This window comes from Misgurnus anguillicaudatus, chromosome 21 (genome assembly GCF_027580225.2).
Source record: "Misgurnus anguillicaudatus chromosome 21, ASM2758022v2, whole genome shotgun sequence".
NCBI classification, from domain to species: domain Eukaryota; kingdom Metazoa; phylum Chordata; class Actinopteri; order Cypriniformes; family Cobitidae; genus Misgurnus; species Misgurnus anguillicaudatus.
Genome location: NC_073357.2, coordinates 54,115,807 through 54,142,847, shown reverse-complemented (window position 1 = coordinate 54,142,847; position 27,041 = coordinate 54,115,807). Strand labels below are relative to the sequence as shown.

Genomic DNA, 27,041 nt, shown 5'->3' with positions numbered 1-27,041 from the left:
ATGCATTGACATCACACATTTGCTAATCTGTGTTGTACCCTTTACCATGCAAATGATAGCATATTCCTTTGCCTATCTTGTTTTTTTGAAATTTACTGTGAAGGCAGATTGTGAGGTGACTCACTTGAAAAATACTCGCTTGTTTAAATTGCAAAATCTTTGGTTTACATAACTGATCTAATGCAGGACTCAAGTTACTTTAAATGAGACATCAGTCAGAGAAGTCTTCCAAAGCTCATTCAAGATGAAATGCGGTTCGAATAGCCTGGATCTCCTTGGCACACCTGTGCACCGTCTGAGCCAGTTTCGGTGAGGTGCTAACATGATGGTGATGCAAAGAGATCCTGACTCCCTCATGGTGATTTATGTCCACTGTCTGGGCAGATAAATGTTTTAAAGTTTTCAGATAAATGGTAGGAGATGTGAGCTTTTGATAGCTCAAATAATTTGCCATTTGTAACTCATTCTGTGCTGGATGTACTACTGTACGGTAATGATACCACAAATTACGCTGCTTGTTATAGAAACATGTGCTTTTCATATCCCAAATGATCAGACGATTTGAGGAATGATAGGCACATGGGCTTTGAGATAATTATGGACCAGGATATCATGGAGATCAGCAATGCCCTAGCAAGCAGCGACTAGCATAGCAACCCACTTAAACCCCTTTAGAAAAACCGCAGCTTAGCAATATTATAACCACAAAAAAGCTTGTTTTTTTAAGCACCATTCAGTCCCATTTTTTATAAATGTGTCAGACACCCGTTTCGGATATTGAGTCATTGTTTTGTCGTTCCGCCAATATGTAGCATCACACTTCACGGCACGTTTGGGATGTGATGTTCTCTGCTGTCGGATGTGTTTTTAGGTTTAAAGCGCAAATCAATTCATGACCAAAATTACCCAGTTATCTAAGTTTATGGTGTTTATGGCTTTGACAATTGCTTAAGACGAAATGTTCTTTAAACATGGGAAATGTACGGAAAATACAGCCTGACAGTGTTACTCATGGTTGTTTTTGAAAGTGGATGCTTAAAATTGTATTTCATGTTCTGTTATGGAGGTCAGAGTCGGGACATGCCAATTACGTTTTATGAAACGTGTTTTGCAGAGACGCCCGGCAAGGGTAATATGAACTGTTATAAATGTTCTGGAGTATGAGGGCTTCTTAAGTGATGATTGGTTATGAAAATGATTTCTGATACATCTAACTACATCCTTATTTTTCTTTGCGGTCCCTCTTGGACCCTGCCACATGTCAAAGATGCAACTCTGTTTTGTTGTAAGTCTGTATCTTTCTGCATAGTTCACGTAAACTGTTTGGTGTGCCTGAAGCACGTGTATTGACCTTGATGTATGCAAGTGGACACATACAGCTCTCTTGTTTTTATTAAAGGTTGTTACGTTTCAGAAATGAAATTAAGTTAAAGTTTACATAGTTGCCTCAAACCGAAAGATGAAATAATCAGATCTAATGGCCTGTTTACTAGGTTGACCAATTAATTGGTTTTGCCGATAATTAAACATCATAATACACGCAGATAAATACAACCAAAATGTCATCATTATTCCCATCGAATTGCATTCGTTATATCCATCTGGTTACTTATATCCATGATTTATCCATATTCTAAGTTAATAACGAGAGAAAGCGAACTAAATGCAGCTACGTTAAAGGGACACTCCACTTTTTTTTTTAAAAATATACTAATTTTCCAGCTCCCCTAGAGTTAAACATTTGATTCTTACCGTTTTGGAATCTATTCAACTGATCTCCGGATCTGGTGCTAGCACTTTTAGCATAGCTTAGCACAATCCATAGAATCTGATTAGTCCATTAGCATCGCGCCAAAAAAATAACCAAAAAGTTTCGATATTTTTCCTAATTAAAACTTGACTCTTCTGTAGTTACATTGTGTACTAAGGCTGACAGAAAATTGAAAGTTGTGATTTTCTAGGCAGACTATACTCTCATTCTGGCGTAATAATCAAGGACTTTGCTGCCGTAACATGGCTGCAGCAGGCGCAATAATATTATGCAGTGCCCGAAAATAGTCCCCTTGGTAACTTTGAATGGCAGGGGACTATTTTCGGGCACTCCGTAAAGCCAGCTAGGTTATTAAAAAAAACTAAAAATATAAAAGAATTTAACAATTTTTCATGTGTTTTTATACATTAATGTTGTAAGATTAATGAATCCATAATAATCGTAATAATTGTACAACCGTGGTTATTTATCTGACTATAACCGTACCAACAAAATCTATAATCGTCGTTGCATCCCTAGTCTTAACTCCACATCTGTATTAAGTAGGGGTGTGACGAGATCTCGTGCGACGAGATTTCTTGTGTAGGTGAAATTCTGGCCGTTTCTCAAATAAAAGACTGCATCCTTCGGAGGTCGCATTTTTAAACTGCAGTTACTTCATAAAGACTGTCTTATTAGAGACTACTAACAATTATAAAGTTTACTAATAATTTAGTTAATCGCAAATTGTTGTAATATGCTCACGACTTGCGAATGTAATGCTCAGTTAATGATCTGAAATAAACCTTAATGACGTATGCAGCCTGCATATGCGACCTCCGGAGGATGCAGCTTTCTGTTTGACCCTTTTAGGGGCCAGTTACACCAAAAGCGTTTATGGCAGTTGCAGGCGCCTTTTTTAAATGATATTCTATGGGCATGGAGCGTTTGCGCGCTGTTTATGCGTGCTGAGCGCCTTGCGGTTTTTGCCGGCGGCCGCAGCACGCGTCTTTGAAGGAACGCCGAGAGCGGAGAAGCGCCCGACGTCATTCGCGTCTTTCCATTGTCCACTCGAAGGGGAGGGGAGATGCGGGCCTTACGTTGTGGTGAGGGAAGTTTACAGTTGCTTTGAAGAACCGGACTCCACTCGCTCACTCTCTCCTGCGTGTTTGGGCACCTCTCACCCTCAAACAAGGTCAGAGCAAGCGTCATCTTTTTAAAGTTTCTGCTAATGTGACAGTTAACAGCAAAAGAGCGCTCACGCTACAATATTTGATTGACAAGACAGCTGACTCGGTGGTTGCCTAGCAATATTAAAAGCCGCGTCGACTCGCACTGCTCTTTTTTAAAAAAGGCAGTGCGTCGCGCCTTGCGTTTCCAAGCGTTTAAAGCGTGGTTGGTGTAATTAGCCTCTTACAGTGCATGCATTATATTCTGTCTTTTACTGCATTTGCTTTTTTGTTTGGGTTTCCAATAATGTTCGTTTGGGAGCTCGTATGAAGTATAAGACGTGTTGTGTTTGTCTGTTGATCACTGTCAGATGTGAAGTCTCAGCAGATTAAACCATCACAGAGTTTACATGATTTAATATCTGCATGTTCATTTCTATTGTAAAGAAATGGACGTATATTAAATATTAAAATGGATTTAAACATTGTTTGGCTAAAAAATAAGCGTTTCTCTCCGTCTAAAGTGAAAGTGAAGATAGCGTCCGCGAGACGAGTCAACTATCTCCCCCTGCAGGCATTTGTTATAATATATACATAATGCTTTTTATTTATAGACCACAAATGTAATGTGTTTGTTAATGTAATGTTGTTTAATGTAACTTGGTTTTAATACTTTATTTGAACCAATTATTATTGGATCTTCGTTATTATGTAATTTTAAAGGCTACTGCTCACTTGGGTCTATTTTTATTACCCAAAAATAACAAATTACTTCATTATCAGTTAGTAAAATAATTGTTAGGGCCAGTCCTTGATTAGTTAAAACATTTAAAAATAACATGATTTCAGTTTCTTATTCATTTATTTTATCATCGAGGGTTTCTTAAAAAGTGTAAAAATATCGTCTCGTCTCGTTCTCGTGAACCCAATCTCGTGTCTCGTCTCGTCTCGTGGATTAAGCGTCTCGTCACACCCCTAGTATTAAGCTATAAATCAGAAAAGCCAGTAACACATTGACTTTTCAGTCACTATTCCACTAAAATGTGCCAAATTTCCTAGTTTTGGTTATCAGCCTGTACAGTTTTATATGTTTTATTTGGGAGCAGTATTGGTGTGGTACAACATTTACACTAGTAAACATTAATTGCTAAAAGGCTCCTGGACCTGTGCACACAATGCTTTCTTTGTAGGGGTGTAACGATTCATCGTGCAAATGCGCGTTTTCTCAATGAATGAATTTGAATGAATTACGGTGAAATCTCGGCACATCCGAACGCCAGGGGGCGCTCCCGTGCAGAAACTCCCTTTGTGCCACACAAGAAGTAGCATTACAAACGCTATTCCAGGAAATGTCTACACATGAATATTTATACGCTGTTCTTCAAATTGTTTTAGGTATTTTCATGATAATAAAGAATATTTTGAATGATTTTGTTTAACGAGTGTTGCTTTTTTAAATGCACGTTATAAACGACTCCGACTCATAATGATTTTAGATTGATAAGGACTTCCTACTGACCAAATGCCGTAATACAGGCACAAGCTGTGCATAAAACAAAGAATCGCAGCCTTGCGATTCAGAATCGATTTCAGACAGGCATTTTTAATGAGGACCGCGATTGAATCGTGATTGAATCGTTACATCCCTATTTCTTTGTCAACAAAAAAGGGGCCAGGAAAGATGGTTTTTGGACCCCAAAAAGACCAGAAGGAATGTTTAAAGGCTGTTTGTGCCAGTTTGAATATCTGGAATTGTGATCATGCAATTCAGGTTTTTTGTAGTCGACACTGTCCTGATGTGATCTTTCTGTTTCTGAAAATGTGATTTTCATAAGGTAAATAAGTAAGGAATAATTGATGACGGGCCGTTGAATTATTAGAAAGATAATGCACACCCGAGGTGGTGATGTGGCCATGACGCAATCAATAATTCAATAATTCAATGGCCTGGAGTCAATTATTCCGATTATACTACGGTTAACACGCCTCAAGACATCGATCACATAATATATTTAAAGGGATTTGTCCGGTTTTGTGAGTAGGACTATTTCTTTCGCGTCTCATCCCACGGCTCTTTTGCTTATTCCAAAATGTCATTTTAAAGCTGGCAATGTAGGCTTGAGCTGTTGATAGCATTCTAATGCAGTTATTAGTGAAGTTATTAGGAGAGCGACAGAGACACAGAGAGAGAAAGAAAGAGATAGAGAGGACGGGCGAGCAAGAGAGAGAGAGGGCGAGCGAGAGAAAGAGAGATTGTGTGAATAAGGCTACCTCTGTGCGTCTCTAAACAGCGCTGTTACTGCCTCGTAAAACCACCTGTCATGTTGTTTTTGTTAGTCCGTAATTACAGTTAACTATGCGAAGTGATATGGAACTGTAATGCGGTCAAGAAAGCTGCCTTGGCTACGTTTACCGTGCATTTCCCAAAAAAATAATTGCACACCTCAGAACGTTCATCAGCCAATCAGATTCAAGCATTCAACGGAACTGTAGTATAAACATTATTATTATTGAAGTTACTTGTATTGAAGTTGCCTAATTAAACATGTTTCTTAAAACACAATCATTTATTTCTCTCTAGGATCTGGTGAAGGATGTGGCAAAATCATTCAGCGCTTTCCCAGAAAGGATTGGGATGGCACAGCATTTCCTCAGGGCGTGGAAATGGTAAGCTAGCAGATTTTAAAAACCCTGCATAAAGCCTTATTTAACTCTGAAAGGTCTGAAATTGTTAAATCATTGTGTATTCTCAATCTCTTTTAGTTTTTTGCTATTGGTCAGGTGTGCTTTCCTGATTTGTGACCTATAGAATCATAATAGAATACACATGCAATTTCTGAAGAATATGGACTTAGTCAGTAAATGCACCCCCCATTTGTGCATGTGGTTCCCATATCGGAATTTTCTTTTGTCAACAAATTCATAACCGCTGTTTATTTAAAGGGTAATCCCGGGCGCCCCCATTTACTCTAATTGGAGAATTCCAACTCATGTCCTGTCTACAAGGGAATGATAATTTTCCTGTCCTATCATTGCCACCCAGTTTGGGTGTCTCTGCTTTTCTTAAATGTTATGCTGTTGTGTGCTTTTTGCCATGATTTTGCTCCACATGCAATGCTGTCCAATTACCAGCAGACACAAATCACTGAAGCTCTGTACCAAATATTTGCTTATCTGAGCTTGAGAACATGCTGTGATTCATCACTGACAGTAGCTTTAAAATTGTCCTGGTTCTTGAGTTCAGCTCAGGCTGTTGGGCTGCTGTATGACTATTTGTTCAAATTGTTTACTTGTTTATCAAGACAAATGCGTAATTCTTGAACTTGGCATGAAATCATAAGACGATAAGAGAGATCATTATTTGACTTGGCCTTACTTTCCTAAATTGGTCAAACAGGGGGTCAGCTTGTAGCATTCCCAACATTCCAACATACAGTATCAGTTATCACAAAAATTACAAGAGGTTATCACAAGGGGTATATTCTTCTCACATGGTAGATAGACATGCATGCTGTTATTTTTGCTAGAATTTTGTACAAGTTTTGAAAGTAGGGCTGCAACTAACGATTAGTTTCATAATCGATTAATCGGCCAATTAATTTTTGATCAATCAGCTAATTGGATAAAATCATAAATATTTACTCAATTAGATTTTTCACTTATTATAGCTAAATAAAGCACTAAATTAGGGTTTCACATGTAGAAGTGTACTTTTAACAGTGCAGGGCTCGAAATTGCGACCATTTTGGTCGCATATGCGACTGAAATTTAATCTGTGCGACCTTAAAATATATTTGGGAGCATTTGTGCGACTGCCCATTTTGTTGTGACGCGAGTTGATTGTGATCCTGCGTGCTGGCGCTGTCCCAGGTTCAGTGTTCTCTCCAAACGATACATAACCAATCAAATTTCACCATTAAGTTCTTGCGTTTAATGAAGACCGCAGATTGGTTTATATGAGCGTCAGTCATTCCTTGTTGCCGTGAAGCGCGGAAATGTGAAAAGACGAACGCGTCGCGAGCATGACGAGAGCGAGCCGATTACAGCCAAGGTTATTACTGTATTTTTTGACGACGATCCGGATTCAAATGTAACTCCACCACCGGAAAATACGAGTTGACGTTAAACCTTTCAGAGAGAGTGGCTTAAAGATTTCGAGTGTCTCCGCTATGAAAATGTAACTTACTGTGTTACTGTAAATCCTGTAAAACGGCGTTAATGGCGGAATCAAAACATTTTAAGCGCCAGACGTACCTTGCTTAAACATGGCGAAAGTGCCAAAAACACAAGACGTATCATGACAAATGTGTTTATTATTGATGGAGACAACGACCTGTCTGTCAAAGTGTGTTTGATGGTGTATGTGCGCATGCGCTGGTGAATGGACATTCGACAAACATCCTTGTGGTCCATGTTGCTGTGGAATACGACAATGATGATGGTATGTTTTTGTTGTATTTTTTAAAACATTGCCTATTTAGTAGTAAAAGCATCCTGATAATGCAGTTATCAATACCAATAGGCTATATATTAGCCTTCTATATTAGGGTCACTTTTGTAATGTCCCAATTAATAAGTGTTTTACGTGTGTGCTAGATTTTCTATGTAATCTTAATCATGTTTCCTGTAATTGTTAAATTATTATTGCTGCTATACTATTTCAACAGCATTTGGGTATTAATTTAGGAATTTATGCAGCAAAAAATAAAATAAAATAAAATAGAAGACCAACTTTTAAATGCTGGCCATAGGACGTGTAAAGCCCGGTGGTGTTTTATTTTTAATAAAACAAATCTATTAACATTTACATTGTAGTTGTGGTCCTTTTTAATTTTTGGATGGATGCGCCTAAATTTTTGCTGGTGCTCCTAACTCTTTAAATTTGGGAGCACCAGTGCTACCAAATAAAAAAGTTAATTTTGAGCCCTGCAGTGCCAAAGCAACACACGTCTACAGTTTTACTACTGTAATCTTTTTGATTTTGATATTTTAAGCCTTAATTTAAAACGTTTGTGCAGCTTTTAAATATTAAAACATCTTTAAATATTAAAATATAAATAAACAAAATTTATTGAGTCTTCAGGGATGTGCTGGTGAAGAAATTTTGCCACAGATTAAGGGGCTGTCCACACGGAGACGCGTATCACTGTATATGTATAAATTTGTTATCGTATTGGCGTTTCATCCACATGGATCCGGCGTTTTGGGAGACTGAATCCGCAATTTTTTGAAACCGGGTCTTAAAGTGGATAAATCTGAAACCGACACCCTTGCGGTTTCGTCTGTACAGCCAATCCGTATATTTTGTGAAGCGAAAACGTCATCACATCACGTGTCGGAAGCGTCACAAATAACAGCAACAACAATAACGGCGGACTACGTGATTGTGTTCGTGCTACAGAAGCTACTAAAGCCTACTAGCTTTATTACAGCAAAATCTATTGCTTCTATGCAATTGTGGTGAACAACAAGCGATAATGGACAACACCATACGTTGGTTATGCGCATGCTCAAAGTCTTCTTCTCCGTGTATAGTGTATATCCGTGGCAGAATTACAGCGCCCCATACTGGTCCGCCATATATACTACACCGCTTTCAGTCGGTTTCAGTGGTTTCGTGTTGACGGATTATTTTTTTAGAGCAAGGAAAAAAATGATCGGATAGGGAATGCACCGGCTTCGTGTGGACATAGCCTAATACATTTATTTTAATGTTCAACTTTAGACTTTGATGAGAATGAACATTATTTGTTATGGATTGGTTTGTAGTTCATACTATTTTTATGAAAACCCAACAACAATTAAACAAATTCAAACTCACTTATATTAAAGGGTGAAATTAAACCTTTATTAACCAGTGTTCATTTGCGCTTCTGCTTCTGTCATTGTCCTGTCAGGGTTGCCAGATCAGCGTGACAAAACCAACCCAATGGCCATTCAAAATTTGTCCAAAAGCATCCCAATGACTATTCACCCAAATACCAACAACTAATGAACCAAATCCTGTATGAAGGGTGTCCGCACTGTTGACAATGAATTTTCATTATCAATTTTATCAGTTTTATTGATTAGTTGTTGCAGCCCTACATTTAAGGTATACATTTATACGGTATGTGTATTTCCTGAAAATCAAATCCAAGGCCTTTGTGCTGCTAAAAATGCTGTAATTATTGGAATTTGGAATATCCCATTGTGATTTCCAGCAATGAGTTGATAATGAAATCTTGGACAGTTTGAGGGAGTGCGTAAGCTCTTGGGTTTTTAAACATCTCTCAGCTGCACCTGACTCAGTATTACTGAAGTGTTATGTATACCAGATCTTCCAGCAGGTGTATGAAGCTCTGGTCAGCCAACAAGTTACACAATCTAGGTCAGTCTTGGGCTTGGCAATGCTACAAATTCTTACCACAAGTTCTTAGAATGTTTTTTCCCACTGCAGAATGTTTTTTCCCACTGTTTTTTGTCTAACAGTAGAACTGAATTTTATTTTATTTCCTTTTTTTAAATACTCCATTGAACCTTTGCATTGAGAACTTTAATAACTGTAAGCCTGAATTCGGTGCCAAAAAATTATTTTTTGGGTTCATAGTTATTATTTTACATAGACTTCAGGTGGTTTCAAGAACATTTTAATGGACTTATGAATGAACTCAAGACATGTGTAGTAGGGCTGGGTAAAAATATTGGTTCATCAATGCATTGCAATTATTTGTTTCTCAATTCAATATCGATTCATCAAATCCTATGAATCGATTCAGCTCCCCCGGCCAGTGGCGGCGCTGTGGGCAACACTCTAGTGAGAGCGTTCAGCGTTGTACAAGACGCGCTTTATCAAAACAGAAAGAGCAAAGATGGCAAACAGCAGCACTTCTTTCAAGCCTGTACCATCAACGTGATCAAACATTAGTAATACTACAAACATTATTTAAAAATATACTCAGGTACTTAGTTGCTTGTGTATTTACTTATTATTCAATCGATAACAAAACACGCAAATCAATATCGAATTGAATCGAATCGAAGCATCAAGAATCGAAATCGAATTGTGAAATTCCTAACAATACCCAGCCCTATTGTGTAGTTGTCGTTTTAAAGACGGTTTAGTGTTTGAAGTTATTTTTGTGCTTTGACCGCATGATCTTAACTGGGTTATTATGTTTGCGAGATATTTTTTTCCACTTTTCAGATGTCGTAGAGGTTAGTTATAGGCACCAATTAGTTTCAGGGAAAATAACTTCGGTGTCCAATTTTTGTAAAACATACTATACTCTAGGAACTAGGATCTAGGAACTATACTCTCGTTCTTGTATAATAATCAAGGACTTTGCTGCTGTAACATGGCTGCAGCAGGTGTAGTGATATTACGCACTGCCCGAAAATAGTCCCCTGCCTTTGAAGGTTACTAAGGAGACTATTTTCGGCTGCTGTGTAATATCATTGCGCCTCCGCAGCCATGTTACAGCTGCAAAGTCCTTGATTACCACGCCAGAACGAGAGTACAGCTCCCAGCCACATCTGCCCAGAAAATCGCAACTTTTAATTTTCTTTTGGTCTTAGTACACGATGTAACTACGGAAGAGACAAGTTTTAAAAAGGAAAAATGTTGAAACTCTTTGTTTATTTTTAGCACGATGTTAAAGGACAAGTTCGGTATTTTAAACTTAAAGCCCTGCTTTCAGACTGTTCACGGTGAAATAGAACGGTTTGGACAGAAATTTCGACATATGCGGCTACCCCGAGTATCTTCGGGTGTCTGTGTTTCGCCTCTCATCTCTGCAGTGGGTTTAATGGTGCACTGGAACAGTCCTTCCTAAAATGCATTAAACTTTTGTTTACAAAGACGTGAAACTCACCGAGTGGTCAGGGGTGTTCAATGGTATGCTCACACAAAAATCGCTGCAAAAGATGCTTTCCAACAGTTGTTTTAGCATTCGTTGTTAACTTGTGGACTAGTGCTGAACGATACATCGAATTTTCATCGTCATCACGATATGAACTCACGCGATGAACACATCGCAACAGACAGCCTTGACGCGATGAATGAAGGGAAAACAGTAAGCGCATGTAATAAACGTTTGACCTATCACGTTTAGTCCTGAAGACATGTGCTGCGTCCGAAATCGCCTACTACCATACTATATAGTATGCAAAAAGCACTGCTTTGTCTACTACATAGTATGGAAGTAGGCGGTTTCGGACGCAGTGACGGTTTGCACGTTCATGCTATTAGGCCAATCAGGGGAACCCCCAAGTCAGCTACGCTCGGATTGATTTGTGAGGTGTCAGTTGTGACGCTGTGCCTGTTAGCAAAAACTATGGCAGAGGAAGAAGAGAAGAGTGAGGAAAATGTGTTGTCAGACGAAGACCTTGTGGTGAAAATGAACAGCACTTCAGCTATATCATGGAACTATTTTGGATTATGGACAGATGACGCCGCAAACACATGTACTGTGGAAGCGGTGATTCTCATATTGCGTCTATTGCGCGCTCAAGTTTATTATTTCAAATGTATGTGTGCTCTGGAAGCGCCACGGTCACGACACGCTCGTTTTTTCGAGGTATTTCAAAAACATTTTAACTTTTCAGAATGACACAAGCGCAGCGTGCAGGTCATGTGACAATAACCTACGTGTCTAGTGTTTTCCACGTGTTTTTAGGCGCGACATGTGAATGGCCCCTAAAACATGAAAAAAATATATATTTATCGCAACTCACATCGTCATCGCAACATTAAACAATGTCATCGCACATCGCAACTTTTCCTCACATCGTTTAGCCCTATTGTGGACCTTTTTTCCAAACGCCTCACACCCGTATATTCTTCCGCTTAGAGCTTGAATAATAGACACTCCAGCCCAGCTGGTGGCGCTAATCTGCCTTTGCCAATTGCAAGCATAGAAACAAAGTTCCCGGCGCAGAGTAATACCGTACCTCACAGCAAATCTAAAACATGTCAATGGAGTTGGCAAAAACTATGATAAAACCTGTTGGAATGCGTATTTTGCAGCGATTTTGGTGTGAGCATGCCGGTGAACACCCCCGGCCACTCGGTGAGTTTCGCGTCTTTGTGGACGAGGGTTTGGTGCATTTTGGGAAGGATTGTTCCAGTGCACCATTAAACCCATTGTAAAGGTGGGAGGTGAAACACAAACACCCAAAAATTCTCGGGGCAGCCGCAAATGTCCAAATTTCAGTCAAAACCGTACTATTTCATTATAAACAATCTGAAAACAGGGCTTTAAGTGTAAAATACCGAACTTGTCCTTTAATGGTCTTATCAGATTTAATGGATTGTGCTAAGCTATGCTAAAAGTGGTACCACCAGACCTGGAGATCAGCTGAATGCATTCCAAAACGGTAAAAATCAAATGTTTAACTCTAGGGGAACTGGAAAATAAGCATATTTTTTTTTACAAAAAGTGGATTGTCCCTTTAAGTGCATAACATGTAAATAATTCATATTGAATATGACTGTTACACAAACTTGCAGCCAGATATGTTCCCCTTCGTCCCATTTTCTACACACTATGTAATACAACAAACATCACTTTTTATTGCGTTCGCCTGGTTATTTTCAGTTTTTATTAGAAAAATTATTTTTAGATAAAATTCCTAGTTTTCTTGAAAACATTTCACAATGTTGTTTTTGAGTTTTGGAGTAATCAATTTAGAACAACATGCATCACACATTCAACACATTCCCATTTCTTTGAACATTACTGGAACAGCGCATCACATATGGCGGCCGATTTGTGGAATAAAAATAGTCCAGAGTTGCGCATATGTCATCGGGTGTGCCAGTATTCCCTGTGGGCTAGAGAATCGAAAAGGCTTGTAAATGTTTTGCTGGTCCTCAGGAAACATGGCTTGAACTTATCTACACAGCATCATCATCACATAAGTATTCAGCAGAATGTGCACCCACCCTAGCAAAGTTTCTGCTTTGTCAGGTCATCCAAACGTGTCAGTATGAGCAGATGTTTTTGATGAGCTTCATCTCCATTGTACTGCTCTGCCATCTTTATGGTGTTTTATTGCTGGAGCTCAACCGTGTGTCATTTTTGGCAGATTGATGTTGTGTTGGATTATAATGTGCTTTTGTGCACGTATGCATGGCCCTGATTTGATGTTTACATTTTTTATTATATAAAAGAAGATTTGTAGCGAGTCACAGATTGTCTCCACGTTTTGGAAATTCTCAGCTGGCATGGAACCCCACTTGTTTTGGTTGTGGGTCTCATAAAACCTCATCGCTGGGGGTTAAGTGCGTCTCTAGCCTCTACCAGCACACTTTGAGGTTGTAATGAAATAGCTCCAGTCCCGTCTTTGTAGTTTTATTGAATAGAAGTTTTTAACATACCAGTCAGGCAATTTAGATTTTTGTCTTGGTATGTAAATTGTTATTGTTTACAGATTTGTCTTCGCTAAGTTTCCTCTTACAGAATGGGGAAAAAAATCATCCTTCAACCCCCAGCGAACTAAATAGCTACAGATGAGGAATGTTCCAAATATAAAAAGAGTCGAAAAACACCCCATCGTGTTTACTGCGCTCGTTCCAAAGGTGTTTTCAATTTTGGAGGAAGTTTGCCAGCTATTCTCCTTGCGTGCCATGTTTAACCTCGTCTCGAATTAAGGTTTAGCTTTCTGCATGTAAATGAAGCCATCATGTAGTACTTGGATGAGGCTGACCTGCTGTCATCAGTGCAGTGATTAAACCTATACAGTATAAGCTACAGTATATAACAAAATGTAAAGTTGCCATCAACAAATCAAGCGTGTGGCTCACAAACAACAATGAAATTTGTCTCGACAGGTTATTGGCCTCACACAGTTAAGACACAGATGTTCTTTGATTCACTCTTCAATGATTAAAGAGTTCAGAAACTTATTTAGAGACGCAGGAGGGACATTTTTCTGTGTATGGGTTACAAACATGATGTGTCATTCAATAGTATCTGTGTACACTCATAGACACTTTAATTGGATTTATGTTGTTGGAGTAAAGGGGGATGTGTAGTTCCTTTTTTTAACAATACTTCAAAGTGCGCGGACAGACGCGCCCTCTAACTCGAAAAGCTTACTTCATTTAACTTTAATGTGTAAATACACTCGCCTAAAGGTATATTAGGAACACCATACTAATACTGTGTTTGACACCCTTTCACCTTCAGAACTGCCTTAATTCTACGTGGCATTGATTCAACAAGGTGTTGAAAGCAATTTGTGTGATGCACATCCAGGGCATGAAGCTCCCGTTCCACATCATCCCAAAGATGCTCTATTGGGTTGAGATCTGGTGACTGTGGGGGTCATGTTCAAGAAACCAATTTGAAATGATTCGAGCTTTGTGACACTGTGCATTATTCTGCTGGAAGTAGCCATCAGAGGATGGGTACATGGTGGTCATAAATGAATGGACATGGTCAGAAACAATGCTCAGGTAGGCCGTGGCATTTAACAATGCCCAATTGGCACTAAGGGGCCTAAAGTGTGCCAAGAAAACATCCCCCATACCATTAAACCACCACCACCAGCCTGCACAGTGGTAACAAGGCATGATGGATCTATGTTTTCATTCTGTTTACGCCAAATTCTGACTCTACCATCTGAATGTCTCAACAGAAATCGAGACTCATCAGATTAGGCAACATTTTTCTAGTCTTCAACTGTCCGCCTCAAGGTTGTGCGTGTTGTGGCTTCACAAATGTTTTGCTGCATACCTCGGTTGTAACGAGTGGTTATTTCAGTTAACTCTTTCACCGCCAACATTTTTCATGATTTTCACAAAAGTTTAATGCCTTCCAGAAAATGCTCCTTTTTAAATATATAAACTAGGGCTGTCAAAATTAACGCGTTAATAACGCGTTAATGCAAATTCATTTTAACGCCACTAATTTTATTAACGGAGATTAACGCAACGCGCAATTTCTGTTTGACCCTTAGTCCAGCCCATAGTTGAATGAACAGAGACGCAGACAAATGTGACTCTCTCTAAATGAGTAAAAGGTTTTCATAGAAATAAGAACATTAAGCAAATCGTCTACCAAATCCAATGCTCGTTGGACATCTGATATGATCTTTATTTATACGTCTGAGAGGTGTAACGTTACCGTCCTCCTAATGCTTAATCTAATACAAAAATGCGTCTCAATTCATTTTGGTTTCGCTTTTATGCATGACTTAGAAAATAGACTGCAGGACTTGCTTGATGTTAAAAGAGTCATTAAGAGAGATAAAGTTCGGTACCTGATTAATGTTAAAGAGTTATTAAGTGCGATCCCCTCACGCTGAGTCTGACTGACTGACATCTGAAGCGCGTGCACACAGACGCGCGAGTGCGCGACCCAGATAGACATCTACACAAACTTACAGTTTTACAAATATCTGTTTTGATAAGAGTTCAGGCAGGTAGGTTCTATAATCTGTTATGTTTTAAGTAAATGTTTGGTTAACTGCTGGGTAAAAATATCTGATGTATAACATTATATTAGATCACTTAGATTTTAAGCAGTCTGTCTCAATGTCAATCAAACAAAAGGAAAAAAAGTTGAACATACATTGATAATGTTTTTGCTTTGTGTGTGCTAAATCTATTAGTTTTACCAGTGATTTTAAGGTATTGATGTGGTAATATAATGTATGGATGTGGAAATGTTTGTGGTAATTTGACTCTTTCAACTTCAAACACGTGTAGTTCTGTCTTATTTTGTTATATTTCAACAAATCATGCATTGTTCTATGTTTTAATAGAGAATGTCAAAATATGAACAACTATTTTTTTTTAAAATTTGATAATTCCGACTCAATTTGCCAGCACATGTCACAAATGATGCAGCAGCAAACAAAAATGGAGAAAGAAAAATCTTCTGAAAGGAAAATTCATATACAAAACAATGGCTGGTGATTCTGTTAAAATGTAAACAGGCTGTTGTTAACATACATTTGCATAAAGCATCTATATATGTATATATGATTAGAATATTAAAAACCTGAAAAGTGTTAAATTAGGGTAAATTTAGAATGGATAAAAATGTGCGATTAATTTGCGATTAATCGCAGTTAACTCATGAAATCATGCGATTAATCTAGATTAATTTTTTTAATCTATTGACAGCCCTAATATAAACATATAATATATAAAATAAAAGAACAGACCTCTGCCTTCAAAAAAAAAATCTGTTTCATCCTACCTTCATGTGTTCTGTTTTTATCACCTCTCAAATATGTGTAGGTTTCATCGAAAACAGCAAATTTTGAGCAAAAAGCTGAGATAATTCCATTTTTTTGAAGGACTTTTGATAGAGATCAGATGCAGAGCGATCTTTAAAACATACACGGACTTACAACTGTTTGCCCTAGGGCAATACTTCCGGTGTTTATAAGTTGCGGATGTTTTAGATGTTTTTCCCTTTTCACACCATTCTTTGTAAACCCTAGAAATGGTTGTGCGTGAAAATAACAGTAACTGAGCAGATTGTAAAATACTTAGACCTGCCCGTCTGGCACCAATTACCATGCCACGCTCAAAATTGCTTAAATCACCTTTCTTTCCCATTCTGACATTCAGTTTGGAGTTCAGGAGATTGTCTTGACCAGGACCACACCCCTAAATGCATCAAAGCAACTGCCATGTGATTGGTTGATTAGATAATTGCATTAATGAGAAATTGAACAGGTGTTCCTAATAATCCTTTAGGTGAGTGTAGTAGGGCTGTTAAATATAATCATTGTACAATGCATTACGATGCTAATGTGAATGATTACTGTATCGATGCATAAAAACAAGTAATCGATTAAAAAACTGTGCTTGTGCACGTCTTTCTCTGGACCGTTAATTTTTTTGTACTCTTTCATGATACAGTTATATAAGTGAGGGTGCTTCCTGATCTCTTTGCACAGTCTCTGATATATGGCCTCCAATGTCCATGTAGCTTGCAAGCATTTCGGTCCGTTTTGTTTTTGCAGTTTTTTATCGACTACTTTGTCAATCGACGCCCCCAGGGAACAGTTACCACATTGTGAATAAACTAATTACAGCAAGAAAATTAAATGTGCATGTGGGATTTGAATGTAATGAACTATACTTAGGCATTGAGTCATAATTCATACACGCCATGCTTTTTGAATGAGGCATAAGAAAAAAATTTGTTTGGTTCCGGTTTCCGACCGACCCTGCCAATTTATGTGCGACCCAAATTTATTTTATGAGCTTGGGGAAGAAATAATACACATTAAATAAATACACAAATAAAAAAACTTTGAGGCGAACTATAATTTACCTTTTAGCACAGCACCGTTTTTGTAAAGCACGCGATGCAACGTCCTCTACCAATGCTAAAAACAAGACAGCTATACGGTCGTTAACACAATCGTTCACACATCGTTGTCGTCACTTACAAAAGCACTGGTAACTTTTGGTGTGCATTCAAGATGCTTTTTCGTGCACAGCAACGTAATCTTTTGCGCCCGCCGAAAGTTGTAACTTACAGACCAAAAAAAGACGAGCTGAACAACGATATGCAAGTGGGCTTTTCTCTTCCAGAGAGGACAAACCAAGGCTCATTTTTGCGGTCAGAAAGTGAATTATAATATTTGAATTTATGGTATTATGACCAGGGCTTGACATTAACACCCGCCAAATGCTGGTAGATTTCGGCCGTGGCGGGTAAGACAGCCAATCCCACTAGCCACTTTGCCAGGTTGAATATAATTTTTTAATTGTAGTTTTCTTAAAAGTTATGCGAAATGATAAACAATACGCAATGCGACAACTTCCATGAGCACTCTGCACCCAGCGCAACGCAAAGAGACCGTTTGTTGAGAGACGCGCACGCGATCAGCGGGGCGTTGCGGACCAAAGCGTCACCTTCCAGAGAGCGCGCGAGAGCTGATGGATTTGCGAATGCACAAGAGGACGCAGTCTGAGCGCATACACACTTCGGGAAAGATAAAACAATTGCATGGAAGTGATTGATTAGATATATATTGCGTGCAAACTCTCAGGGCAAGAGCGAAGAGAAATTTAGCACATACCTGAATGCACACGAAATCAAAGAAAACCCGCCAGCTGAGAGGTTTGCGCATCATTTTAATGTTACAATAATGCCCTCTCAACATTTGTCATTAAAAAGTCTTAAATCACTTTTATCAGTAACCATGATCAAGCTTATAAAATACATCTGCATAAACTAGCTGACAGTAAAATGAATGTACATTTCTTGACAGTATTTACTGCTGTTGTTAATAAATATTTAAAGTGGTTGTCGATGGGTTTTGTGTTTATCTTTTCAGTTTAGAAAGTGTTTCTTCTACACCCCTGCTCTACTTTTAATATATTCATTCAAAGTTAATCTATTTATGCCTTACTTACTAGCATGTTTTTCATGCACCTAAATATATGATATGATCTATACTGATATACCAGCTATATACCAGCTAATAAATGTTGTCTTAATTTGAGTAGTCAGACTGCATTTGAAATTCAGTCTGCATCTAATTTAGCAAGTAAATTTGCTCGAATTAAAGTCATTTTAGGATGCCAAAGTCAAGTTTAATCATATAAAATTTATTTTACCAGCAACAAAAATTTGGCCAGTGAAAAAGCTGAGTGGCTAGTAACTTTGGAAAACTAGCCACTTTGGCTGGTGAGCAAAAAAGTTAATGTCAAATCCTGATTATGACAAAAGAGATAATCCGTGGAGACGTGCTGCGCTGCATGAGACAAACACGCAATATAGCCAAAGTCACCTCATATATCCGCTATTCAATTAAAAAAAATTAACAATTTCCTACCTATCCCTTGCTGCCACTGAAAAAAAAAATTAAATAAAATAAAATCCCTACCGACCCATGACCTAAACTGACAACCAACCAGAACCAAACCTATTTTTTTTTATGCCTGATCAACATTTTAATGTCAGACTATTTGGAAGCCAAGGACTTACAGGACACACAAAAAATATGGAGGACATTTGAATAACAAAATATCAAATAGAATGGGATCTTTAAACAAATGATTTTCAGCATAAGATTTTAAATTTAGAGCTTATATATCCAAATACCTTTTAGGGCTGCTGTATGTTTCTTATAATGTAATGCAAGTTTGCAATAACGAATAAGAATACAGATTTTAAACTGTCTTTTCTAAGTTGAATAGAAAGAAAAGCAGTTTCTTAAGTTTCACATTATTTGTAATCAGGCTAATGTTTATAAGTTTGTTTGAAAGGTGATTATTGCTACTTAGAAAATGTTATATTCTTTACAAATACCAAAGGAATGATATAGCAATTATAACATCATGTTTTACTTTAATATCAGTTGGCTAGTGTACATATTATTATGTAGTAGCTGAAGAGTTTATAAATGATTTACTTTCATCCATATTAAAATATTACGTAAAAATACCGTCTGAAACCGAGCCGTCGTCTGTCACACGGGAGTCTGGTTCTATATTAGTCTCAATATAAGTGCTGGAGTGTCACGTACATGCCTCTGAGCCTCAAGTTCAATGCTGAATGTCAGGGTCACGTCATTACAGTCAAGCAACATTTTGGGCTCACTCGAATTTGTCTAATCATGCTTGACATCTTGAAAACAGATGTTTTGTTTTGAAATGTATATTGTTCATTAACGTGTTGTGTTAGATATTTGTTTTTGGATTGTTTGTAACAACACGTTTCTGAATCACAAGTTGCATTTTATCAATCACAGTGGCTCATGATGAATTAATTTAGTTTTTGGCACATTCCATGAATACTTTAGGCTTGAATGTCTTGTGACTGTTTTTTAAAGCATTTATTTATGGTACTGATTTTCCTTTTGCATGTTTTTCCCCATTGTGGGGACTATTAAGATATGTTATTATGTTTAATAGAAGATTAAACCTTAAGTTGGTTGACAAACAACAACAATTTTTTTCGGAGACCATTTTATTGACCAAAAACAAGCGAACGTATAAAATAGATCCTGTTATGTACTCTATTGATTGAAGTTGTTACGTGTTTATTGTGCGCTTTTTAAAAATGTCAAAACAAATTGGATGTCATGGTCTTTCGTGAAGGATGCATTAGATGAGACCTTTTAACACGCGCCTGACAAACAAGAGTTGAATTTATGGTCGTACATACTGGCATGGATGGCTTGTGGTCAGGTGCATCTCAGAGATGTTCCATGAGATGACCTTTGATACAAATCCATCTGGAATAAATCTTAGACGCGTGTTGTGCTTTGGGATTTAACAGCTTTTATGTTTATAATCAAATTTACCGGTAACCCAGTATTGAGTTGTTTATCCTTTGTATATATGACATTAAATAATCAGTATGCACTGGTCTACACAATGTCATAGAAGAACCAGTTTTCTTTAGAAATGTTGGCCCATATTGATAGGATAGCATCTTGCAGTTGATGGAGAATTGTGGGATGCACATCCAGTGCACGAAGCTCCTGTTCCACCACATCTTAAAGATGCTCTATTGGGTTGAGATCTGGTGGCTGTGGCGGCCATTTTAGTACAGTGAACTCATTGTCATGTGTAAGAAACCAATTTGAAATGATTCAAGCTTTGTGACATGGTGCATTATCCTGCTGGAAGTAGCCATCAGAGAATGGGTACATTGTGGTCATAAAGGGATGGACATGGTCAGAAACAATGCTCAGGTAGGCCGTGGCATTTAAACAATGCCAAATTGGCACTAAGGGGCCTAAAGTGTGCCAAGGAAACATCCCCCGCACCATTACACCATTGCATTAATGAGAAATTAAACAGGTGTTCCTAATAATTCTGTAGGTTTATTTTGAAAACGCAAGCAACACACATGGCACTCCGAACACTTATTTTGAATTTGCGCCCCTCAGATAAGCAGTCACGAGCCGCCACTGCCTTTAAGGTGGCAAATGGTTAACCTTTAGTCCCAGCACTTTGTTTCTTCATTTGATTTTACAGTAATATGATAGTTATTGTTCTTGTTGCAAAGCGGGCTTAAAATAAACAATAGACAAGCATGTTCCAACACAATGTGTGTGAACCACATGCGACTTCATACTGACAGTGTTGTGCCCCCCTCTTCTAAACCGTGTAATGAATCTTCTTTCAACTTTGTGATAGTTAAGTGTGTGCAAGGCAAGCAGTAAAAAAACCTCCATCTGCAGAATGATGAAGTGAAATGTTCCTACTAAACAAACATCAAGACTCATTCATCTTATCTCGTAGAACGGCTCGAGTCACTTGGCAGTCCCCCATGCATTTGTGCTACCTTACTCAGCATGCTGGGAATTCAATAGAGACCTGCCACTTCCTGAGGCCAGCTGGCAGTATTACTGCTGGATGAGATGCTTGCTTACTTTATATCTCCAGCATTTATATCCACAATCTTATGATTTAGTTTTTAACAACTATTGGCATTAAATTAATTAAGATGTCCTTTATCTTTTAAATCTGACGAAAAACTATTCTATAACCGTACCTTTTGTTATTTGCATGCACACTGTAAACATTCAGGGTTCTCACTGTCCTTGAGATCCTTGAAAGTTTGTGAATCTGGGGGAAAAAATTCAAGGTCCTGGGAAGTTTTTGAAAATATACATACATAGACACAGGTCGTTGAAAGTGCTTGAGTCTATTTTATGCAAGAAGTTTTCTGTAAAAAAAAAAACATTATTCCTTGTGTAGTGTAGGATAATATCATAAAAATCTAGACTTTTTAAGCACACGTGCTAATCTGTTCGCTTTAAATGTTTATATCTTCTGAATGCGAATGTTGATTCATACCAAGATGCTTTTTTGCATAGTTGTGTTTGACACATGAAAACGTCTCGGGTTATGTATGTAACTGTTGTTCCCTGAGAAGGGAACGAGACGCTGCGTCTCCCTTGCAATACTTCCTGCGTCCCCGTAACGCCGTCTTTGGCAATATTTCAGATAACGATATACTTCCTGGCCCCAAGTCACCCTGTCTTTGTCGCAAAGATATACACATTCAGACGCACTTACCCCTGGAGGCGTCCCCAAAGTGTCACCACAGTGACGCAGCACGAGTTCCCTCGAAAGGGAACTGTAACAATGTATCTTAAAAGTTAACATGATGTAACCTTGCTCTCACTTGAAATGTGTCCCAACATTTAGTCCTTGAATTTGAGGGTATTGGACCTGGACAGTATTTGAAAGGTCCTTGAATTTGAAGTTAACTAAGGTGTGGGAACCCTGAACATTCCTTGTTGCAATTAAATTTTTAAGCTTAAAAATTGCAATTAATTTTTAACTTTCTTGACTAGTTGCTATAAATTATAAAAATAAAGTTGAAATAACTGAAGCTAATTCAACTTTATTTGTATAAATTATAGCAACTTCTCAATAGTCAATAAAGTTGAATTAATTGTAAATTCAAGTTGATTCAACTTAAAAATTTAAGTGCAACAAGGAATTCAGTCCAAGGGAAAGATGAAAATAATATTCACATTTATATTGTCATTTTTCGTGTGTATGTGTTTGATGTTAGCATGTTTGCTTTGTTTCCAACAAAGCTATGCACTGATTAAATAAAAACAGTTTTTTCTAACCCGACATTCAGTAATGAAGGAATGTGACCTCCGACGATGGGACGGGGTGAGTTGAGGGGGGTGCATCGTAATCATTTTTGTCATCTCATCTGCTGCTTTGACTTTTTGAACCTCTCTTCCTTTCCCTTTGAATCCCCGTTGTAATCTGGAATGTGTTTTGTACTTCCGGGAAGGACACATGAAGTATTCTGAAAATGTGTAAATAGTTGCACTTTGGTCTGTCGTCTGCTGTGCATATGACAGCGAGGAGAAGGCATGTACTTGTACATGTACATGGTGTTTTTGTCAATTGTCTGGGTCAACTCCAAAAATATTTATTATTGTATAAATGTTTCATTTTTTTGGACCTATAGACCGTTTCAGCAGTAACAACATAAACAAGCTGCCGTCGCTGTCCGCACGTAACTTCCAGTATACTCCTCTGAGAATAAATAACAACAAAGTTCTTTAAACGTAGTTTATTTATATAACAAGCAAAATAAACAACACATAGATTACATAGGAAACCAAAACATTTGTTATTTTCGACGAGGCATTTCTTCAAGAGATCAGTTTAGCAACTAGTCAGATCATTAAAAAAACGAAACCGGAAGTAAGGTTCGGATCCAGACGTATATCACGTGCGTCCGATGAAACCGTCTATATGTTTATTTAATTGTGACAAAACAGCCGTATTAAATGATTACAGTACAAAATGTAAGCCCCTGTTTATACGAGAACACTCAAGGGTGAAAACGTAAAAATATTTTTATCAGATGTGCCTTTTGTTTACACGGCTACGGCGTTTTGGGGACTTAAAAATGCAAAAAAGTGAAACCACCCTCCAGAGTGGAAATCTTAAAAAATGCTCTACCGTCTCATTCCGGTCTAAAGGGTAAAAACGCAAAAGTCTGCTCACTCGTCGCATACACGTTTTTTTCTAAGGCATGCGCCAGCTCAGGAAAATAACAACAAACATGTCGGATTATTTTCATACGTCGGACCTTCAAGTTGCCATAGCAGCTCTGATAAATATACAAGAGTCTTTCCAGCAGTTGTACGAAATATTCACAGCTAGTATTACTGACCAGAGAAGGTTGTTGATGCGCCAATTTCAGACGGCTTTGGACGAGACCTGGGAGAACAAGGAAGAAGGTTGTACGCAGGCGCATGGACTTGGTGTTGTTGTGTGTCAGTGCTTCACATTGCCACCTAGCCTCCTGGAGTGCATACTACATCGAATATCACACACTTTTGCGTCACCATATGCATGCAGATATCCCCCCCAAAGCGCTCATATAAACGCGGAATAAAAAGTGATAATGCAACGCCACTTTTGCGTTTTCTCTTCAAATCGTTTCCGTGTAAACGTAGCCTTAGTGTATAAATGTTTGTTGTATTACTTTCAATTTTTTTACATTCTATAATACTTATGAGAAGAATTACATAAAGAAAAATCATAAATAATATTGCAACAAAAATACTTAACTTTCATTGCAAAGCAATAGCTTTGTTTGTTTTTGCTTTAGGGTAATATATATGTGAGATTCATATGTCAAGTAATGTTTGTGATGTCACCTGCTGTGGGTCTTATGAGTTTCTGTGACCCGCCTCCGGCAATGTCAAGGGGGGCAAAGGTGCGAGCGTGGCTAAACTTCACGTCTCGCCGCGTTCCGTTTTTATGGTGAGGAAGATAAAGAAACCGCATTCCTAGTCCCAACAATCCTTCCAAGTGTTTTTAAAAGAGACTCATGTGTTTGTCAGGAAGGGCTTTTCATGAGTAATCAACTAATCATGATGCAGAAAGGCTTACAAATCACAGGAAAAGCATTAACAATGACCCTGCAGAGATTTTAACCAACAAAAAGTAATTGGTTGATACTTTGATATTTCAGTGTTCCTTTACTGCGATTTTCTGCTTTGCACCATTTCATTTTAATTTATTGTATTGTACTGCATTGTTTGGTCCAGCCAGATAAAAAAAGTTAAAACCAAATTAAATCCCATTCCCAAGGTAGCTAGTATATTTTATTGTATTGTATGTCTACGATGTAAGACCGCTAAGAGCTATGTGGCCCTTGAATTGATTATTATCTTGCAGTTCCTGGCAAAGCATAATGAAACAAAGGACCAGAGCCATGCTCTGAAAGCTGTGTTATTTCCTGCTGTCTCTGTTCAGCTCGGCTACCAAAGGAAAGCATATTAACAAAGGGTCCATAGCACTCTCAACCAGCCAATCAGATCGCAGCATTTAACAAACTACAGTAAAGATGCACTTAAACATGAGACATTCGCTCATCAGCTCGAGTGCTTGAGATTGCCTTGTGTGTCCATACGTCTGATTCCCTGTCATTCAGACAGGACAGGAAGAAATTGTTGACCGCTACTCAAACAATTCCCAGTCTTTCCGGTTTCTGGCGTAGGGAAGGTTATTAAGAGTCTGTTGGTTAAAAAAGTTGCAGCTATAAGATTTGGACCACACATGATCCGGTGTGACCCTATAGAAAGTGAAAATGAGATTTGGCTTTTACATGCAGTGACCCTAAACATCATCTACCATTGCAGCCATTTCTGTTATGTATGACTTGTTATTTGGAGATCTCCATATGCGTTTTGGAGTTAATAGATTAATAATATAACTTCCCTAGCATGCATATAGACCCCTTAATCGCCTACTTCACGGGTTACGTCACCGCTCTAGCTGGAGGCAAAACACAAGTAGGAACTCATAGAAGGCACGCTAAAAGTTTGAGGTTTTGACTTTAAAATGTCCTCTTGTTGTGTTTTGGGGGTGCCAGAATAGAAGGAACAGCACTTTTGGTTCAAAAATAAAGTTTTACCGGATCCCGGCAGACATTCCTTCGCAGAAATCAAGAAGGCAATTGTGGTTGAATGCAATACGGGTACAGACTGGACGGAGACGATCATAAATAACGCTTGCGTTTGTAGTGCACACTTTATATCATATCAGGTAAAATAATCTATGCATATGTACTGGTATGTTGGTTTTATCTAGTACAAATCAGCAAGTTTCTGTTTTATAGGCGATAAGTTGCCAAGCTTCAGCGCACTAATGATATGGCGCTTTTCCATTGCATAGTACCCCACAGTTTAGTTTAGTTTGGGTCGGGTCAGCTCACCTCACTTTGGCGTGGTTAGCTTTTCCATCGAGTTTAGTATCACTTTGCAGTGGGAGGGATTTTAGGCGTGTCGTTATATTTGCGCTGCCCACAGCTGTGACATCATACATTTGTTGTATATTCCCATACATTTATTTATTTCTCAGTCCGCCACAAAATTAAAATTGGCAACCACAAATAGATGTTTGCACATCGCGTTTATCACTACCTCTGTATCACATGACAGTTTCAAACACCCGCGGCGTCAGCCGACGGTGCTCCGCTGAGCCTCACTGAAGTTGCATTTAAGCATATAATGCTGACGTGCTTGTCGCGAATGTTCCGCCACAAACTGCAAGCCTGGAAAAAACTGTTATGGTGTCCCTGATTCTCAACATGTGGATGTTTTTCGTCGCTAAAAGGGTGTTTGGGAACTTATAGCAGAGCACAGATGACAACATGTTTGCTCAAGACAGCGCAAGCTAGCCTAGCATAGGTAAAGCTGGCGAGGACGCTGTTAGTGACGTTTCTTTCAGACCAATCAGTGATCTACAGTGTTTTCGCGTCACGTTTGGTATCAGCTCGGGTCGATTGGAACCCCAACCGAGGTGGTACGAAAAAAAGTATCGGGTACCACGGACTGCACCTAATGGAAAAGCTCCCAAAAGTAAGCTGACCCGACCCAAACTAAACCAAACCGTGGGGTACTATGCAATGAATAAGCGCCATTAAACAAACATACATCGATAGATGTGTGTGCCATCCTTTGAATGGTCTCTTAAAATAGTCCACATTGCTAATCATAGTTAGCGCAGCGATAGGTTACATTAGACAAACCACTTGAAAGTATTTTATATTTTGTCTAGGAAATATCCAAAACCTGGTTAAAATCGCAAGAGTTAATTTACAAAAATAGCTGTCACGGTCCAGCAGAATTAGTGACTGTACATATTCCGACAGTTTCGAACCTTCTTCTGCATCTAAATCCCTCGTAAAACATGCTAGTTTACGCTTGTCAACATTGCGTGCGCAGCTGTTTTTGCCTCCAGATAAGCCCCGCCCACCCGGAGACGTTGCAATGTTTACAAACTTTTAAGGTGTCTTTACTAAACTGGATTAATTCTAAATTTGTACGTAAAGGAGAATTTTAACTGCATTTTCAAACAATGTTTTTATTAACCACAAATGCTTATTTAACTATTTCAACAAGATAATGTTTATTTACCTCACAAAGTCAAATCATTTAACACTGGACTGATGGAGTGTTTTCCATTTATGCAAATATTTGCATTGTGTTACTCGCTCTTGATTACTCGTGGGATTACTTGTTTGTCGCGTCATTTGCGCAAATGAAAACAATGCTGTCCTTCAATTAATTATTCAACTAGACATGTCAAAAAGCTCTTCGCTGATTTGCTGATTGGTCATGTAAATTTACATCTTAAGCTGAAATTTTTTTAACTTGCA

At 38.3% G+C, this 27,041-nt stretch overlaps 1 protein-coding gene across 4 annotated transcripts in view; it reads left to right on the top strand.

Annotated features, from left to right (window-relative positions):
• The window catches only part of sbf2 (SET binding factor 2), a 183,138-nt gene that overhangs the window by 15,638 nt on the left and 140,459 nt on the right, over window positions 1-27,041 (top strand). For all 4 annotated transcript variants that reach the window (XM_073859387.1, XM_073859388.1, XM_073859386.1 and 1 more), the window contains one exon: window positions 5,501-5,586. In XM_073859387.1, the coding sequence (XP_073715488.1) occupies window positions 5,584-5,586 (3 nt within the window). In that variant the 5' untranslated portion in view covers window positions 5,501-5,583. The remainder of the gene's footprint in view (window positions 1-5,500; window positions 5,587-27,041) is intronic.